Source organism: Amblyomma maculatum, chromosome 6, assembly GCF_055883805.1.
Source record: "Amblyomma maculatum isolate TAMU_Amacu chromosome 6, ASM5588380v1, whole genome shotgun sequence".
NCBI lineage: Eukaryota > Metazoa > Arthropoda > Arachnida > Ixodida > Ixodidae > Amblyomma > Amblyomma maculatum.
Window position 1 is genome coordinate 46985691 of NC_139349.1, and position 20659 is coordinate 47006349.

The window sequence follows — 20659 nt, forward strand, 5'->3', positions numbered from 1 at the left end:
GTAACGGCGATTTCGCCAAGATACATCGAATCACGGAATCGGACCGCATAGCGGGATGTAAGCGCTTACGCCTTTCCTCAAAGGTCATGGCGTCACTATTTATGGTCCCGCGAAATAGCTTTTCGGATGCGGCGGGGCTTAACATTCGAGCCAGATAAGCGCGGGATGCGGGGATACAAGGCCGCGTATTCAGACGGTCTACGCATAAACGTGTGCACTGACGCGAAGGTTCAAGCGGTGCGCCCCGAGGATCCGCTTGGACAAGCGATTGCGCAAACGCAGTGCAAGTCAATGCAGGCTGAATAATGTCGCTGCAGCCTGCGATACAATGGCGCGACAAAGCTTTCCTTTGTGAGGCATGCGCGCGGCGTTTCTACCCATTTCCGCAGGTTCTTTGTGTGCACCCGTTGTAATACGGCAGGCTGCCTTTTCAGTCCTTATTGCAGAGCGCGAAGCTGTTTTGGTATTTCTAGCAGCGAAACCTCCTGCTGCGTCCATGCATTAACGGTGCTCTAACGACCAAAATTTAAGGACTTGCGATCTGTGGCGACGCCCGTAACTCAGTCCAAGTTACTTGTAAAAATCTCAAAGTTTGTAACTTGGTTACGGGCGTCGCCACAAATCGCGAACCCTTAAATATTGGTCCAGTCAGAATATATATATATATATATATATATATATATATATATATATATATATATATATATATATATATATATATATATATATATATATATATATATATATATATATATATATATAGGCATGTATGTATATATATAGGCATGTGTGTGTGTGTGTGTGTGTGTGTGTGTGTGTGTGTGTGCGTGTGTGTGTGTGTGTGTGTGTGTGTGTGTCGGACCGATAAATTAAGACGTAGTAAAAATATTTGGGCACAGTTAAGCAGTGCCTCCAGGCGTATGTACTACATCCAACTTAGCGACTCTTGTTTCTTTTTATTACGGCATACACAGGCGGTTTGACTCTGGCTTCTTTCCAAACTGATATGCGGATCTCCTTGGACGCGTCTCCACACAATCAAGCGCAGCCACGAACTACTGCCGAGCCCGATACTGCCCTCAGCCATGTCACATGGCCTCATGTTATATATCCAGCCGACCAATCAGCGTTCGGACATGTCACGTGACCCTGTGACGTCATGACCCTCATACCAATAGGCGACGTGTGTATGTATGGCTAAGTATAACGCGATCGCATGACGCGAATTCTAACGCTATTATATTAAAAGCACTTCAGAATAAACGGCGACATATCTGTAACCTGTAACCGTTATATTCTGATATACCCTGCAATCCTTGACACCCACAAAATAGGCACTGGGAGCTTAATCATTATTTGAAGCGGAGCTTTTCTGCTCGTATGATTTAAGGGCTCTGGCGCATGAGGGTGGATGGCTGGACGCAATAGGACTGAGTGGAGAGATGGGTTGGGATTGGAAAAGGGAGGCTGTGTGGGACTGAGCGGATGGAACAAGGAGGAATGAAACATCAAAGATTAGATTATAATGTAGCGAAACGAGATGGGAACAGGACAGACGGACAGACGGATGGCGCACGAAAGAAGGCACGCTATCAGATAAGATCAAATGACAGAATGGGACAAGGCGGACAGACGGGTGGGATAGTTGGGCTAGATGGATGATAAGAGCATCCCGTTTGAAACAAGGTGGTTAAGGAGGGGTTGCCACCAGGCTGTGAGTATTTTCCTTATGAAATTATTTGTGCCAAGTCTATCAACACGGAATAGTTTTATGATAATACTTACATATTTGAAATTCGCACTGTTCTGCCTTACAGCCCATACCGACTTTCGATCCTGAGGTATGTGATCAACATGCACGTTTAGACGCGCAGTAGCTGAACGGTCATGTGACTGAGTGTCTCTCACAAGTAATGAACTGTTATTTTTGCCATCGACCTGGCAGAACAAGAGACGATGCCTGTCTCTTAGTGCTTCTAATACCACCTGACACAGGATGCTCGAAGCTCATCGAAGGCCATAAACATGCCAGTTCAGAGACCCACCATGGCGTTACATGTGAAAGGTACTATGCGTTAATATTTGTGTAGTCACACTGGGGTTCTCTTTAAAAAGACAGGATGCAAAATATGCGGTTGAAAAGTCGGCTAAATTTAAGGCCTCGGCGCCTTGTAAACGCGAGAGCTGTGGCACGAGCAAGCTATGCGCGCCAGCTGAGGTTTCATCTCCACTCACATTCCAGTTTGTCCTCGGGCCGCCCGGCTTCCATGAGCGAGAGGTAGCATATTATGTCCTTGAGAGGAACACGTACGGTGTGCACATCGATGTGGCTGCTCGTCTTCCGCAGAGGCTTCAAGTCCACTGTGCCACCAAGCGAGAGAAAGACAAGTATCAGATTCCGCCTCCCCGACCTAAACGAGTGGCGGGGCGGGGAAGGCGGTGGTGTTGGTGTTCAGCATTGCACATGTACACCCGCATTTGAAAAGAACACTACATAAGATTTGCGTATATTTATAGTGTACGTACAGCATACCAAAGTGGGTGAAATATGAACCCAGAAGTTACAAAACAATTGGAGGGCGCTCAAAGGGAAGCTGAAACGGTTTTCAAATTGCATAAACTTCGGTGGTTGGAAAGAAGGAGCTTATTAATCATGTGTGTCAATTTTTACTGAATTCTCTCGATAAGAAGAGATGAAATCGCTTGTTATAAACGCGCCGCGGGCACGCCCTCTTCGCTGCCGGGAGCGGCAGGGGCGGGGCGCCGAAACTGGGGAACATGCGGATGTGACGTCAATCGCGGAATGCAAGCCGGTCGCGCGTTTTGCACGCTTGCTTTGTTCCATCCCGCACTTCAGTGATCGACGGATCAGCGCAATCTGCTGCTGGTGCCGCTTGTTTTCACCAGTTCGGTTGTTGTACGGAGGGTCCCGCGTGTTAAAAGATTACACGAGGCCAACCAGCAGATACGCAGCTGTTGCGGAGTGGCGCGCCGCGCTCTTCGATGCCCTCCGACAGTGAGCCTCTTTGGCTCAGTTTTAAAACAAACATCGATCGAAGTTCGAAAAAAACTTTTTCTCGTGTCATTAAAAACAAACATTCTTCTGAGTGCGTGAAGTGACCAGTGGTTATCATCGCGGCTTTCAGTTGTTCGAACATTAGTGGTCCAGGCGACATGGTGCTTTGTAGTTTCCCAGAGGATAAGAAACGTTGAGGCGTTGCGTTGAACAGCGCACTAAGCAAACCGAGTTCCAAAGAAGGGACGGGCTGCAGCTGCAGTACGCGTGCGTTTGCCGTTGCGCTATTGGGCGATACTCGAAAGCTGTATAAACACGCCGTGGACTAGGACTGAATCATATGCCATATACAATGCCTATTCATTTTGTTGCTACAGAAACGCACTTTAGTTTGCAAAGGGCAGTTGTTAAAGCGAACCAGCCCTTGCGCTTTTCGGCTCGCGCAAATGTGCTGACTTCGCTTTCGCTGTCGACGCACTCGACAGCGTCTTTCGTAGAGCCGTTTTTTTTTTTTTTTTGAACTGCTGGTTGCTCGAACGCGTACGGTAAGTGTCCAAAGTGTTTTGCATTGTTCGAATCATAACATTTTAAATCGAACTGTTAAGTCATCTGAAGCAACGCGCACGCAGCAACACCTCTGGCGTTGGACTGGTATACCGCGAATGACGTCATGATAGGCCTGACCAATTACAGACAACAGCGCCGTTTGCTTGAAAGGCGGACCCAGTGGTTCTTGTTTTCTTGTAAAAACGGCTGTTTGCGTTCATTTCTTCCATCTTTAGGTATGATAGTCCTGTGTAGCGAACAAAAAAACTATAAAAAACCGCATAGAGTTCTTTTTTTTTTTCGAGAAACGTTTCAGCTTCCCTTTAAGCTTCGCCTTCAAGAGCTCAAAGCGATAGCGTGATAAGGCCCCGTTCACTGTCCTTATACCCCAATGCTTTGAATACGATGGATGGATGTATAAGGCTTTAAATCGGGCGGCGGCTGGCGTCATCTGTTGCGGCAGCACCGTACGATCGAAGGAAGTTTCCAGTGAGCGCCGCATCGCAGATAAGCGAAACGGAAATGTTATTTGCTACTCGCTTAACTATGCCTTCCGTAATAAGTATTTTTCTAATTAGGCACCTCAACCTTAGCTGACAGTCATGAGGCAATGCATACATGAGGTCGTTTTATTATTTCAATGCGGAGATACTCGAGAATAAGTGAAAACAGCGACATAATGCGCTGAGTGTACTGAAGTTAGGCAGGGTGTATGATGAAAGACATCAGTCTCAGCAGCCTGCTAATTACATTTTGTTTTCGATATGCATCTCCGCGACGTGTCACTGTAGTTCGTGCTTGCGGTGAAGGCACACCAGCATCATTTGCAAGAACTTATACTGGTGCATCGAATGGTTCATGGCCAGTAATGACTGCTGGCACTGCGCATCGAGTGATGCGAGTCTCGTGGCTGGCAGCTGGCGGCGAGTCAATGTTCTCTCTCAGGACGAAGGCTTGAGAGGACTACGTCACTGTGCTCTGGAACGATGCAAAATAAGCGCCAGCAAAAATGCGATGTACTCACCGCTGTGTACGAGAAGAGAGCTGTTTGACTTCCTGGACGAGTTTCGGGACACTTGGCTCTGGTTGGGCGAAGAGTCAGTAGAATCGCCGTAGTTCTGAGTAACCGTCACCACCGGGTGGATGGAAGCACTCCCTGCGAACACGGAGGAGAGGGAAGCCACGTAGTCAGTTTAATGCCAAGTGCGCCGTTAGCATTCCGGTATACTGCGGCGATGAGCTTCCCAACACACGCGGGCAAGCACACGTGGTGGAGCTACCGTCGACACATTCCTCGGCTGTCGCTGATGCAATGACTAAGACTTGGCTTTTATATTCGTACTTTTGCCAGCACTAGCACTGCTACAGAGTCTGCATCTACATAAATGAACCCCGCCCTATGACTTGTACTTCTTCCTCCTAATTCCCCCACGATACTGAAAACGTGACGAATGAAATCTATAACGAAGCTGAAGAATGCTGATGGACCCAGACAGCCAACCAGATGCGCGCATTTCGTATGCGCATATTTTTCCTGAAAGCATCCTCAACACATAAATGTTATCAATTGGCCAAAGTAGCATCACAAGCGTGGTGCAAGGAGGTAATATGAAATGAAGTATCATGATGAACGCAATGTCAAGTGGCAGAAACTACAGTCGTGCCTCGTTAATACGACACCCGTTAATATGGACGACTAGAAGTACGGACAGTTTTTCTGGGAGCCAAACATTTTCCATGCATTTAAGTCTCGTTAATATGAAAACTCGCTGTCCGGACAATGTACAAGGAGAAAATGCACAGATACCACTTGGTTCCATGTATTTTTGTCGCGTTAATATGGACGGTCATGAAAACCAAATCGTTAAACTGCTTCAAGAATAATTTTTCTTCTACATTTCGTTGACAGGCAACATAACATAACATAGTGCCAATGACTGATTGACTGCCTTTTTCGCTTGCAGTTTCATATTTTACACTGCGAAGTTGCGTAGTCGATGCACGTTACGATTTTTTGTATTGCATGAATTCAATTGAACAAAACTCTGACAGTAGCTTGCGCCTTGTAGAAAGTAGAATTCAGCCACTTTCAGTCGACTGAATGCTGATATGCAGCAGGGGCTCATGCGAGATGAAAAGTAGTAAAGCAATTTATTAATGTAACGTCATCGAGAACAATGCCTCAAGCGCTCCGTGGAGGCAGTACAAAATCGCTCAGCCTGATTCATCTTAAATAACCATCAAAGGACAGCCAGCGTTACTAATATGAAAGCATATTTACATCTTCCACTGCTATCGACTAGAAGAAAACTATCCCGCCTCTCACTTTTTTTTAATAAAATATATTACCATAACTCAACATTGCACTCCTTATGGGTTCAACCACCATCCTACATTTCATTTCGCCGTAACCACAGTCAAAAGGTAAACATTCCGCACTCAAACACAGTTGCCTATTCTAACTCGTTTCTTCCCCGCACCTGTAATGATTGGAATAACCTGTCTGCATAGCTAACAAGTATAACTGAGGAAGAAAAAATTTAAATCCGCGCTACAAACTTCCTTTCTAGCCTAGTATTAAAACTTATTGTATGGTTATTTGCTTATCTTCATTGTATACTGTTCTGCTAAATATATTTCTATATTTTGTTATCTTTACACCTATGGCGCCCTCCCTAAAATACCCATGTACCTCGTTGTTCTTGTATTTTTTATGTGCTTTGTTTTTAAGAGATTTGTACGCTTATTGTGTTAACCTTCTGTTGTATATATATATCCTGTATGCGCCCCTCCCTTCTGTAACGTACATCTGTACCCTGATGGTATTTTAAATAAATAAATAAATAAATAAATAAATAAATAAATAAATAAATAAATAAATAAATAAATAAATAAATAAATAAATAAATATGCAACTTCATCACAACACTTTATATTGCATGGTAATTGAAGCATAACGGTGACTCGGATAATGTTCTTGTAGCTCCTAATGCCAACATCGCTGGCCTACATTATGCTCTAAATCAGACCTTCCCCTTATCGTTTTCTTTCCTTTTTCTTTCTTTTTTTTTTTTTAGAGAAACCAAATTCCGATTTGTTATTACGGACGACTCGCTTTATGGACAGGTTTGTGCTGAAACCAAAGTGTCCATATTAACGAGGCACGACTGTAATGTGAAATTATGATGTTCACCCGAAACGACGGCGATGGAAAGGCCATGTGCCTACGTCGGCATTATCTATAGCAATAATTCTTGTTCCATTTGACGTACACATGGCAGTAGTAGTTTTTAGAACACAGAGATCAAATAAAAAAATGGGGTTGTGAAGAAGGAGAGGAGGGGAAGACACTTAACCTCAGCGTTTAAGGGTATGACGTGAAAGCGCTAACGGCGCCCATTTAGGATCTTTTCGCAAGTGAATGCATTCACAAGTTCATTTTCGTACTTGTCACTTGTTTAATCATTATTTCCTTAATTTGTGCCTCTGTTCTCTCACAAACACTCTTAGGCATACAGGCGTAAGGTAAACTATTATACAGTCTTAACCTACTGTACCATATGAAGCACCATCCAATATCGATATAAAGGCCCGTTTAACCAAGCTATATGAACATGTCTGCGTGTCCTAGGGGTTGCATGTCTGACTGGGAATGCAAGATTCCATGGAAGGTTCGATTCCTCCACCCTCGTATCTGAATTGAGAAGTGCAAGTTGCAAGCTCCTGTTAAATCAACCACGTCACGTGGCCGCGTGATGTCGCACAACGCTACAAACAATCAGCGCCCGACCATATCCGCTGCCGCTGCCACCTCCCAGAGCCATGCGTATTATTTTTCATTCATAACGTGGACAAAGCCACAGCGGGATGTTTTGGAGAACAGCGCCTTTAACGATGTCGCGTCAGAAAAACGCCGCATCGTCATAGCCTGGGTGTGATCTGGCATCCAGAGATGCATTGAGCCGGTCGAGCAGGAATGTGCAGATTGCATTAGTGGCGGTGCAGCCGCGCGCATCTACCTAAAGACGGAGAATTAACTGTATACGAAGGCGAACGAAGAATGAATACTGACCGAGTTGCTAAGGTACCATACTACATTAAGGTACTACATATAGAAAGCGCTTGTCTTGTTGCCTTCATAGCCCTTCTACCGTGCTGTAGGTTGAGTCATCATCATCATCAGCCTGACTATACCCACTGCAGGGCGAAGGCCTCTCCCATATTTCTCCACTTAACCCGGTTCTGTGCCAGCTGCATCCACTTGACCCCTGCGAACTTCCTAATCTCAACCGCCCACCTAACTTTCTGCCGCCCCCTGGTACGCTTTCCTTCCCTTGGAATCCAGTTTGTTACCCTAACCGACCATCGGTTATCCTATCTTCGCACTACATGTCCTGCCCATGTCCATTTCTTCTCCTTAATTTCTACTAGAATGCCGGTAACTTGAGTTATTTCTCTGACCCACTCTGCACGCTTTCTATCTCTTAATGTTGCCCCTACTATTTTTCGTTCCATAGCCCTCTGGGTTGCCCTCAACTTAAGTAGAACTCTCTTGGTTAGCCTCCACGTTCCAGCGCCATAGGTGAGTACAGGTACAGCGCCATAGGTGAGTATAGGTACAGGTAAGTTGAGTACAGGTCGACAAAGGAGACTCAAGGCACGAAGCACGAGGTGGCTTCCGATTCCTGGCCGGTGCTGCAGTGTTGGCATGAGCTGTCTGTCGTTCGGAGAGCAGCAACTTCTTGTAATTACGCTAGAGAAATTAGAGGGGACTTTGAGAGTTAACCCCACGGTCTGATCGCTTCCCATCCCACACCTTTCGCGACACGCCAAGTCTTTCGCGTTTAAATGTAGAACATTGTAGACTGTGAAGCAAATAGGCATTTTTGTCGTTTCCTCAGTCCGAAACTTTCAGTGGCAACCTTCTTTTCGCTCTCACCCATGTGGATACCAAGCAGAGGCGCTGGGTGCGTTCAGCGGCGTTGTGCGAAGACGTCAAGAATGAATAAAACAATAACAAAATTCTTGTATTACCATCCAAATATTGACCGCGAGATGGACCTAGAGGTGGCGCCAACGTCGCTCCAGTAGTGTGGATCGGCAACCAACTGAGCTTGCAGAAAAGCACGCGGCATGGGTCTGCTTCCAAGTTTACGGTTGGTTTGTTGGCGAAGAAAACGCGCATTAATTCTGATATGCGTTAGCGATTTACGGTTTAGAGTATCCCAGTATTGCAGAAAAAAATGAATTTCGCCAGTGTTGCGGAAAAGAAGAGCGGATTTTAGGGATATAAGGTACGCAATCAGCCTTCTTTTATATTTACTGACTTCGTTTTGCACGTTTTTTGCGTTTTACCACGATCATGGGCCTGATATTTTTGTTCTGTACCACGTATGAGAGCTTTTTTTTTTTTCCCCTTATCGCCTTTTCAACAGTGTGCGCGTACCTTATGCAAGTGTCAGACAAGCAAATTTAGTGTCAAGCCCATGCAGATGCAAGGTTCGTGCTCTGACCTCCAGTGCTTTAGAATGAATTGAGACACAGCCTGGTTCATTATACTTTACTTGACTAGAGGATTAAGCTCGTCAAACGTAGCACTGACAGCGTACTGCCCGGCGGGTTGCCGTAGACTGAGTGCATATCAACTCTGGCTAGACAACCAGGCACAAGTATTCTCCAAAAATGAGTTTACGCCGATACTGTAGAAGAAATCTCGGCGCACAGGAAAACTGACCGTTACAATGAGGCGAATGCTTCTTGCGGCCAATGTCAGAGTATCTGATAGTGTAGCACTGCGCCAATGACTAAATGATTTCCAGAAACCGAGAAATATAAGGGATTTATAATGTTCTTGATGTTGGTAAATTAGTAATATAATGACTTTTTACGATGCCAATAAATTTAACTTTGTGAGATAACTTTTGCTACTTGAAATAATTTAGGACTACCAGCGATTAATGTTCAATAACGGTAAAGTGCAAGAAACAAATCAGTCACTGCGAAAACATCGCAAAAAACTACGCGTGGGCGCTGTGATGTTCTGGCAAGGCATTTTGAGAGGCTGAAGATTTCTTTATCACTATAGCAGTAACTCAGTCTTATGACAAGATATATGAGCGTTACTTGCAAAACAGGTGCCGGATATAAAACTGCCCCGAAAGAAATGAAGTTCATCTTATCATGCGACTATAAAGATGTGTTTATTCCCGAATTAAATACAGACAGTTAAGACCGTATGAACTTACTTTATTCATTTTGTCAGAAACATTGACTTGGCTCATTAACACTTAGACGAAAATAAATTTTGATGAGCTAGCACTGAAGTACATTTGTACACGTGTTTTATGTAATTAGTGTAGCATTTGGGTGCTTTAGTGGTGGGATTCGGTGTCGTTGACCTCCTGGGGTTGTTAACCTGCAGTCAAGTCCCATAGCAGAGGAGCGCCTTGTGAAACGGCCGCGATTGGAGCCTCCGTTCTCGAACTACGCAGTCGAACGCGCTACCACCGCGGCGGAGGTTTAACATACACACACACACACACACACACACACAAAAAAGCAAAGAAAGAAAAATGTAGAAGAAGGAGGAGGTACTCAAATAACTCGATTGTGCATACAGAAGGCACACAGTAGCCTGTTCAAACTGCATTCTCCCATGCAGCAGTCTGCGGTCGCATATTTCAGTAGCTGTGGTATTCGAAACAGAAATGGGAATAAACGATTTCTGAGCGTTTGCATTAAGTTGTATTGACGGCAGTGACCTGTTTTGCTTTGACACGGCGCCTAACGACAGCATCACTTCGTTTGAGACGCCACGCGTAAAAGAATCACAAGCGCCGAAGACCGACTGATGATGTCCTTATCCAACATGACATAATCGATATGGACAAGTACATTTTTTTTAATGGGGCGTAGGATGATAACCTGTTCATATTTCTTTTGCAAGAGGCAGATAGGTAAGCAAAAGCGCACCGGAGCCAGGAAACAACAACAACAACAACAACAACAGCAACAACAACAACAACAAAAAAAAAACACTTGTACGGGTAGCACGCGCGTGCGTAAATCACTGCTTGCTGGCACACGACACCAACACGCATCCACACTGAGTAGGGTTCACCGCTGCGCCGCAAGGTGGCGACTCTGCTCGATCTCAAGGTCAATATAAGTTAATTCCTAAGCGGAGATAAGTTCACCTGGTACCACATGAGCACGCACAGGTGCAGGCATAAATGACGCGTTTAGAACAAAACCTCTGGCGCACGAATTACGCTAATGTGCCCACAGTTATGGCTGTAACGATTACGGAGAACATCTGAGAAATCATTTGAGCCTATGACCAAGCTAACCTGTTGAGAGCGTATTGAGAAAATCCCCCAGGGCCAACAGAAAAGAGGTCTGAAGATAAGAGTCTCGTCGTCCGCTGACGTCGCTTCAGTTTTTTTAACAAAAGGACAAAGCGCTAACGACACATTCACAAGAAAGAGGACACGGACAAGCGCTGTAAATGTGTCGTTAGCGCTTTGTCCTTTTGTTAAAAAATGCTGCACCAACTAGCCCAACAAACAGTCCTTCGCTTCAGTTACTCTAATTCTATATAAACCTTTATTTGTCTAAACACCGTGCCATGGTTTAAAGTTCCGCCCAATCTATAAGGCAGTGTTCTCAAAGTGAAGATTTTGGTGAATTTTAAGGCGATGCTTCAAGCCGCAGAGTGAGAAATTTAGCGTTTTGTGCTGACAGGACAGCTGGACCGAATATGTTCTTAAGAATGCTGTCACAGATGGTCTCAAAAGTCTACATTAATATTTTTTCATAATACGCGTCTTATATGGCGTTACTGATATGCGCAAATTATTAAATAAGCACAATATTGTTTTTGATGGCGAGTTATAGTTGATCGATGCATGGGTAGGAGGAACAACATTACTACACACTGGTAAACGAATACTGTCAGAGATAATACTCGTGATAACAGCTCGAGGCTCACTTTTGTAATATTACATTAGTGCGTGTGGTTGAGTATAGTTACATTTACATGTTGTTCAAATGTACACAGTAATACGTTACACTGCCCGAAATAGCAAAAAATAAAGCTGATAGTGAGCGTGTATGCCGCCTGTAGCTAGATATCTACGTGGAACCTGCAAGAGGCAGATAAATGCCACGAGCGCAATACAGATAAAAAAGAAAGAAGCTGAATGTGATTAGTATGAAATGTTGATACAGACGTAAATTTCGTAGAAGCAATGAAATAAACATTTGTCCAATGTGAGCAACGACAAAGTTTAGACAAGAGTGTCGGACTTGCGTGGGGCGGTGTAGTCGCACGCAGTCGCGCGGCTGACAAATTGCAAAAAAACATGTTCACTCAGAAATCATCCAGAAGGCGGTAATGTTAGAGTTCAATTTTAAGGCAGCAGTTCTTTCTCTCTCTCTCTCATCAGGCAGTGAGCTATTCGACAGAGCGGAAAGCTTGCAAAGTGGTTTTTGTAAACAGTTGCTAACGTATTGCTTAATGCATGCTTAGCGGACAAGTATAAAGATCAATTTTTTCTTCTCCTATAAGCCAAAGCGCGCGAAATGCAAAGCTCGGCGTGCGACTACCAAATGATATTTATGCGAGTTCGTTGAGGGAATATCAATGGTGCATATCGGAAAAAGGAATTAAGGACGCGAAGACTCGTGGATGTCTTGACGATTTGTGCCCTCGTCATTTCACTCTCGCCATTAAAAGTCTGATCCTTTAGTTTTCGAAAGGGCAAGCGGCGCAGTCCATCGTCACACGGCACGCACATGCAAAACCGACTTCGTAACCTGACATCTTATTTTCCGAAACCCATCGTGGTTATCAAGGTCGTTCACTTGGCGCATGACCTGAGCAGGATACACATCACATGAATACAGGGAGCACCTTCCGCGTATTTCCTTCGCAAACATACTTATGACGCGATAGCGATGGCTCCCATCAGCGACTTTCTTTTCGGGTCCTCGCTTGCGTTACATGCACTTTGCAACTCGCTTAATAAATCACTGATCTCAATATTGGCACCCTGTTATCTCATACATACTCTTCAGCACACAGTCATAAGCTAGCTTATGTGAGACCAACCTCCCCTATTCTAAAGTTTCTGACTACGCCTGCCGTCTTCTCAGCTCCATGCGTCACATCGTTCCTCTCCGTCCAAAACAAACGTCTTGTCCTGTGTACATCTACTCTGAATTTCAAGGCTGTACGCACATCTTTGTGCAAAAGGACACCGTGCTTCCTCCCTTATGCCGCCCTACGACTAAGTCCTCAAGCGGGGACTCAAGTACTTTCTGCTGCTCCTCAATGGCTGGCTGGGCACTGTCTACGCCGATAGCCTGAAACCTACATACTTGAGTCTGGAAAATTCACTGTTAGTGCTTCCGCATACACTTCTGACCGGCGCGATCCACCTCGCCGTGTTTCCTTCGCAGATCCGCGCTTCGCCATTCGTCGCTTTCACGGCTTCCTCTATAGCGTCCTGTCACATGCCACGATGGTCCACGAGCCAAAGACAACGACGATACGTACCAGCTCACGCGTGGTGCGCGGGCAGAGGAGATTGTGTTTTGTAAGATGAAATTCTAGGAGCAAACAGCCCAGTGTCTCCGCGTGCTGAGCGGACCTGGTCAAATATATTTGTGGATAACATGCAATGATGTCTGTCCGGTCCTTCTTCATATATCTTCATATAGTATAAGACCCTTTGGTAGTGTTCATTAATTTGTTCGTTGGCCTGGCTGGCTTGGTTGACCATTAAAATCGGGCGTAGTACTCGCGACTCAGACCAAGCCCCGCAGATCGCTTTAATTTCCTGAATACAAAACACGACTAGGAGCGACAGGGCCGCGTTATTTTAATTTCGATGGAGTCGCGAAAACCAATGCGCCCATGTACTGTGCGATGCAAGTAGTTTAAAGAACACGAGAGGTCGAAATTTCATATATATATATTCGACCTTTTGCTGACAGTAAGGTCGCAGGTCAAGGAATTGCAGTAGGGTATAAATGCCAGAGGTTGCTGACACAGCTTTTTCTGTTGGCCGCACTGTTAGCAGCTACACCTCGACAGGGATGGATCCAGCATAGAATGATGCTTATGCCAACAAAAGTAAAGTAAACGTACTGGAAGTCCAGTGCAGGGTGTACAGCTGCAGCAAATGTTCAACTAGCTCAGCTAGTACTTCTATCACAGCGTTCCTGCGGAAGTGGAGAAGGAAATGACGTCGGAGCGAGAGGGACCGACGACATATTTCTGTGCTTCCAGTCCGGATGCGCTAAAGTGTGCCGCTTCCAGTGCTCGAACGCAGGCAACAGAGACGATGTAAGCCGAGGAGCTCGTTTACCACGCCTTCTGTCGTGCACTGTTTAAAGGAGATGTCCTAGAGGCAGCTGCAGTGCAGCGGAACGCTCTACGTCAAACCTAGAAGAGGTGAGAACGTCGAGTGAACAGCGGGGGACACACTGCAAGGCTGGCCGCGTGGGCAGCTAGTGATAAGACTTACCTTCCGCGCGAAGAGGCAGTGTGAGCAGACTGCACGACCTGAGCGATTCCCTCAGTTTCTTCGGGTTAAAGCAATGCGGCGACATGGCGATGCATGCACGGCCACTGATGGAGGTGAAACTAGTCGGTAAAATCTACCACTGCCTTCTCGAACTGCTATGGCGCACTCCTACTACATCGCTCCCCGAAGGACGCGTCCGCCAACCGCGTTCTGCCAACCGTGCCGAACTGTGTCCGCATTGAGCTCGCAGCGACGAGCAATATACACCACCTACGCAGTCGACACTATGAATTGTACGCGCTGTACATTTGCATCAGCATTTGGCAGGGGGCTTCGTGTCTGCTTCACTCAATGAAAGGCAGCGGGCGTCGCGGCCAGCTTCAACGCATGCGCTGCAGCCGTCTCTGCTGCCAGCGTATAATACCCCGCGCCAGCACTGATTTCTCTCTTTGTCCCCCTTTCTCTCCTTCTCTATCTACGGAAAGGTTACACGGACGCATCCTTCGCCGGCGGCTGTGAATGAACGATCCCTGCGCATATGTGGGCGGTGTGTAAGGACTACGTCTGCCTGTTCAGGACAATGCACTGATCTGTCACTTTCTCCGATCGCTAGCGGCAGCTGTGCGGGGGCGTTTTTCATTTCGCTAGGCAGTACGAAGACTGCCCTGTTGCTCGGCAGAAATTCAACTTCACAAGCAGTTCACAAGGCGCTGAGTCATATTTTTATTACGTATTCTGTGTCCAACAACATTTCTTCTGGTTTGATGCGCTGGCAGTGGCGGGTACGTGAGGTGACAAGAGGACAAAGAAGGTGATCGCTAAACGGACACCTAAAAAGTAGGTTCGCGCATAGAAGAGCATTGTAAAATCCGAGACCCGTCATTGAGTTAGTCTACAAGAGTTAAATGGTGGTCAAACCGAAGCTACGGAAATTCAATTCACTGAGGGCGTTTCGAAGCTTTCTTTAAGCGTTGACAATTGGTAGTAGGCGATGGGAAGAAAATCGTTTCACAAAAATTGTGTGCGTCGGGGCGTATGCAAGTGCTGACATTTTCTCGCGAATATTTCTGAGTGGGCGTCGAGAACAAATATTTTACTCTCATATGTGTTTCTTGATAGATAATGAGCGCTTTTTCATTTTTATTTTGCTTGTGCTGGGGCGACCTTTCTAAGCGTCTTCAAACATAAGCAAACATATTTCAGTGAGCATTTATTTCAAAAGAAAAATGGAGAGAGTTTTGGGGTGGGGGGCGGGGGGGGGGGGAGGTAAGATCGCTTAGATTCTTGTTCCACAACGATCTCTCTCGGAGTAGTCCTTTTCAGTCACACCCTAACTGTAATTCCCAAAAAAGCCGTTTTATAACCAACATTAATTATGAAAGCACGGTCTTGGCGTTTGATTTTTCGTCCATTTACTCGCGTCATTGGCTCAGTAGCCACTGTATCCTGCCGCCGGCCCCCAAATGCTGGTCCTACAACTGCGTTGTTAGGTGTCTCTAGCTTTGGGGGTGCTCTCGTAGCAATGACAGCGAATAACCGTCAAAAGCGCGCTGAGGAGTTGTGTGGGGGGGAGCAGACATTTGACCCCCTTCGTTCTTTCAAACATGAAAATCGTGTAATCACAGTAAATAATTACTCGAAAGCCACAATAAAAGACAAGAGAAGCACGCAACTGCATGAAAGAGAAACAATAAAGGGTGGCCTCGTGCTTTGTCCTCGTTTCACTTCCTCTCAACTATTAGGTGCCGCGACCTTGAAACACTGGACCTTAAATTTTGTTCGGTAACGCTTTTAACTACCCAAAAGAGAAGTACACGAGCCTCTTCCAGATAATGCTAGTTAAAACACTGGCGCTGTCGTCAGTTAATGCCAGGTGACGAGCTTGGCAGCGATCTCAAGATCAGTCCTCCGTCAGAGAGAAGACCGCGTGTTCACTGCCTTTCCACACATCCCCAGAACTTCCCATCGCTTTTCCAGAACTTCGCATCGCTTTTCTAAGCAAACAGTCGATGGTAAAATCTTAGTTCGATCTGCGGAGTACCGACATGGTGACATAGTAGTGAATTTCGCGAGTTTTTGAGCGCAGTTCTTTGGCGCACGTCCCTGCGTTTCGTGTTGTCGTCGCCGTTGTCCCTCGTAACCAGTTCCGCAGCCGGGCCAGAGCGAACTTCTGCCGCCACCGTTCGCAAATATTCGTACCAAACAGCGGAGCGCTAGAGGCGGCGCTATATGATATATTTAAAGCGGCAGGCGTCGAAATACGCAACACTGACCTCCACTAGAGAACACGCATCCCGAGGTCGGTATGCCAGCTCCGGACAGTCAAGTCATACGCATATGAAGATTGTATATTGCTGATGACGACGATGCACGCCCGCCGTCAAAAAGAAATGGAAGGCGACTTTGTCGAATCAATTTAATTTCTCTAAATCCAAAGCTGAATGGCCGATGCTTATTGGCGTGCTGTGTAATTCATGGAGCCACAATTACGCTGCACGCGCACGCACGCACGCGAACGCACACACACACACACACACACACACACACACACACACACACACACACACACACACACACACACACACACACACACACACACACACACACACACACACACACACACACACACACACACACACACACACACACACACACACACACACACACACACACACACACACATATATATATATATATATATATATATATATATATATATATATACATATATATATATATATATATATATATATATATATATATATATATATATATATATATATATATTCAGCGATGCATGCAATAGTCGCGACGAAATTTATGGTTTGACAGTATTGTCTTCTATTTATATTTAGCAGCACGTGCATTGTTTATATCTGTTCAGCGATTGATGAAATGATGGCAATGAAATTGTTTTTCAAGGATTGCGTTCCATTTATTTTTGACTACATCTGTACAGTGTCACCCGTTAATAATCGTGACATACAGTCTAGCGCCGAATATCAGCTTAAGATAGGGGCGAGACTTATGAATCATGATCTCCGATGATGGGTATGAATGGCGGGTTTTCAACCCCTGGCTGAAGCTCGTCGCGTCACGTAAGCTTGAAGGCCACATGTACAATCAGTTTGAACTCCCCCACAAGAATGTACCGAGTCGCAGATCTGTATCCTCTTTTCCGCCCACACTGATTGCGGTTGCACTCTCCGGCATCTAAGTCGGACCTGTTACTGAAACAGTGGACAAAAATAAAGAAAACACTACGGCGTGCCTTTTTTTAACTATGGCACCAAATAGCCTAGTACATGTTCGAACAATAGTGCATGTACTGCTACGTACTAGGCTCACTGTGCCGAAACGCCTTCGCTGTAGCCGCAATCCAGTTTGGGAGGAAGGTCTCAAAGACAAGTCGGGAACGTGTCGGAAAAATCCTCTGGCGCGGGCATGTGGCGGCAAGTAGAACTACAAGACCTGATACGTCGTTGCCAAGGCAGATGACGCCTCTACATCGATTCCACAATTCGAAAGCAACCCGGAGGGCCCCAGCCCATTATCACATCATACCCTTAAGTGTTCCCCTCGACTTTTTAAAACTATTAGAAAGCTTGCAGATTGATTCGATTCGGTTCGAATCGCTTCGAACAAGCATTATTTGATTTGTTCAGTTAACCGAATAGAAGGATGCTGATTTCGCTATTCGAAAATGTTGAAGAATCGCGCGTTCCCGTGCCTTCAAGCGCTAACGGTGACATATCCTAGGCATAATGTTTTAATAAGCAGAAGCATTACTTGGACCATTAGTACAGCTCCAATGGGAGGCTTCCGCGGTGGAGAAAAGGAGAGGAGTGGGAGGGGGGGGGGGGGGAGGGAAGAACAAAAAAGGTTTTCCTCAGAGTTTCATTAATTAAGCTTTTTTCATTTTTGTTCTTCTTAGAAGGTTTACACTAATAGAAAGAAAGTTTAGGTAAATGATGTTGAAAATGATACGAGTGAGAAAGTGTGCTCCAAACCAGGAAAATACAGAACTTCAGAACTTCGCCACCATGAACATTAACAAAAAAAAAAAAAAAAAGAGTCGTATCAGAACTTTCGAGTTTTGTAGACTATAAGTTACTCGGGGTAGCATCCTGCACATGGTCTAAACTGTGAGAGTAAAGCTCGTCTATAATCCGCCTGTAGGGAACTTGTAGTGGCCACAGATGGTGCTTCGCAGCTCCATGAACCTCTCCCCCCCCCCCCCCTGGTTGACGATGCAGTGAGAGATAGAAGTCGATGCGCACCTCGATAAGCTCTTGCGAGGAATAATTAGCCAGAGCGGTTAGAGCCACTAAAGTTTTACGCTTGGAATTCTCAGAGCAAATTTCTGCGGGAGGCAGTGAGAGAAGAAGAGAGGGGAGACCCACCTGTGCGCGCCCTGGCGTCGGCGCCCTCTCCGCGCAGGTGGCTGTGCAGCTTCTCGGTGAGGCCGTGCAGCCGCTCGGCGAAGCCCAGGTGCAGGTGCTGCCGCTCGTCCGTGCGGCGCGCCTGCTCGTGGCCCTGCGGCGGCGGCGCGGTAGCAACCGCGCCGACGCCCTGCGCCTGCTTGGCCAGTTCCGGCAGGGAACCGCTGTGCGCCGCCGCCGCCGTGTGCGACGTGATGGGCGCGCACGCAGTCGTCGACGTTACGGCCGCCATCTGCACACATCACGCAACACCGTGGCACAGCTCGTACCTTATTTTTTCAAGATACTTTGTTGGGCAAGTTGGGTACTTATTCATTGTTAATATAAACAGCGCGAACACGAAGACAAAGGACAAGATAAAAGAAAGCCACAGTACAAGCGCTTGTACTGTGGCTTTCTTTTATCTTGTCCTTTGTCTTCGTGTTCGCGCTGTTTATATTAACAATGAATTCGTACCTTATTATTATTATTATTTTTTTTTGCTTAGCAACCCCTCCATGACAAGCTTTGCGATGCTTGCAACTGTTCGAAGTCCCTTTTTCTTTACCCCGCAACGTGAGTCCGATAATACTATTCAAACCTGTACCTTCCTCCTCGCCAGAGGTCTGAGAAGCAGCGCTGCTAAGCCAAGGCGACGAAGGCAACGCCCCTCTCCCTGGAGCCGCATCTCGAAACATTCACCAACTTCTTTTACCTTAACGCGATAAAGCGATAAACAATAAATAACGGCAACTCTTGATTGCCGCGCTGAAAGTTTGGTACAGAGCAAGGTGGCACAAATCCGCAAAAAAAGTCGTGCTGTCTAGCCGAAGTCGCGTAAACAGTGTGCTCAAAACTGCTGTTGGTGGCTCTACTAAGGAAAGAAAGAAAAAGAAAAGAAGACATATATTGACCTGTTTACACGAGCTCGACAGAGTGCTGTTCGAGCAGCATATTCGAGAGATTTCCGAGAAAGGAGGACGTACTAGCCCTACAATCCTTTTATCTGTATGCTAAAAGTAACTATTTAAAACGGACTCTGCTCAAATATTGAGGGGTTCATGTATATGTACAGCTTGTCAGTGGGAATAAAAATGAAATATACAAGAACAATCACTGTCCACCGTTCATTGCATATTGGCAGTGTGTGGTAAATCTATGGTTCCTCGGAGTGCAAAAGAGAGACCGCAGAAAAGCAAAAAAAGTAATAAATAACAGCAGCACGCGACCAGCGGGGCTGTCCAATAGATAAACGCAGCCAATGGCTTGGTGTAGAAGGTAACAGGATAATGCAACTGCTCGTTTTCCCTTTTCTCTTTTTTTGGTTTAAGTGCAGTGTATACAACAGCTTCAAGATGCCTTTCGAGACCGGAGAATTGAAGAATGGGGCGTACACCCACGCCCACTCAATTCCACGAGGACAAAAGCAATTTTATCCTCGCAAAGCCTGGCAAATGCATGTAACACGCAGTTGAAAGAGAGCAGAAAAATCATTGCAATCCCACCCGGCCGTGGCAACGAAAAACTTTAGAGCAGATACGCTTGTATGCTGACATGCAGATGGGGCCGGCTTGGCAAGCGTTCCGTAAGCGGCTCATTTTCTGTGAGGCCGTAGAATTGAGCGAGTTCCGTGTAAGGAAAAAAATAAAAGAGAGAAATCGAAACATCTTTCGCGTAACAGAAAACAGTTGCCACAGAGAGCTCGTTTGGGTAATCACAAAATCGATTCTGGATCGATGGTGAACATGGTCAATCGTTCGCCGTTTGCTGCAGATTTCCTAAGCAAGGCCCTTGTGCTTGCATAATACGTGAACCCCTTATAGCCATGCGATAAACTCCAGTTCTCCTAGTGAGCGAGCCGCCGCTGGGTAAATGCAAACAACGCATGCGCCCGAAAGTCGCGTGGTAATGCGAATGGTAAAGCTCGATCTGAATTTAACCTTGATGAGGCCGCTCTGAATAGCCGCTCTTAGAAAACCCCTATTCGTGGAGTCTGATCTAAATCTGCCCCGTGGCCTCTCTTGTATAGCTTACAAAAAATACCAAAAGAAACAAAAAAGGCCACTATCAACCCTTTGGTAGCTCGGAAGTGAAAGCAGACTCTGATCTTGGTGATCGCACTGCACTTGCTCACGCGGCGAAGA

The 20659-nt window shown here is 45.9% G+C and overlaps 1 protein-coding gene across 6 annotated transcripts in view; it reads right to left on the reverse strand.

The window, feature by feature from the left end:
• Window positions 1–20659, reverse strand: part of Dgk (diacyl glycerol kinase 1) — a 523491-nt gene that overhangs the window by 36131 nt on the left and 466701 nt on the right. For all 6 annotated transcript variants that reach the window (XM_084606564.1, XM_084606561.1, XM_084606562.1 and 3 more), the window contains 3 exons: window positions 18498–18768; window positions 4587–4718; window positions 2236–2361 (listed from right to left, as the gene is read on the reverse strand). In XM_084606564.1, coding sequence (XP_084462690.1) covers window positions 2236–2361; window positions 4587–4718; window positions 18498–18768 — 529 coding nt within the window. The remainder of the gene's footprint in view (window positions 1–2235; window positions 2362–4586; window positions 4719–18497; window positions 18769–20659) is intronic.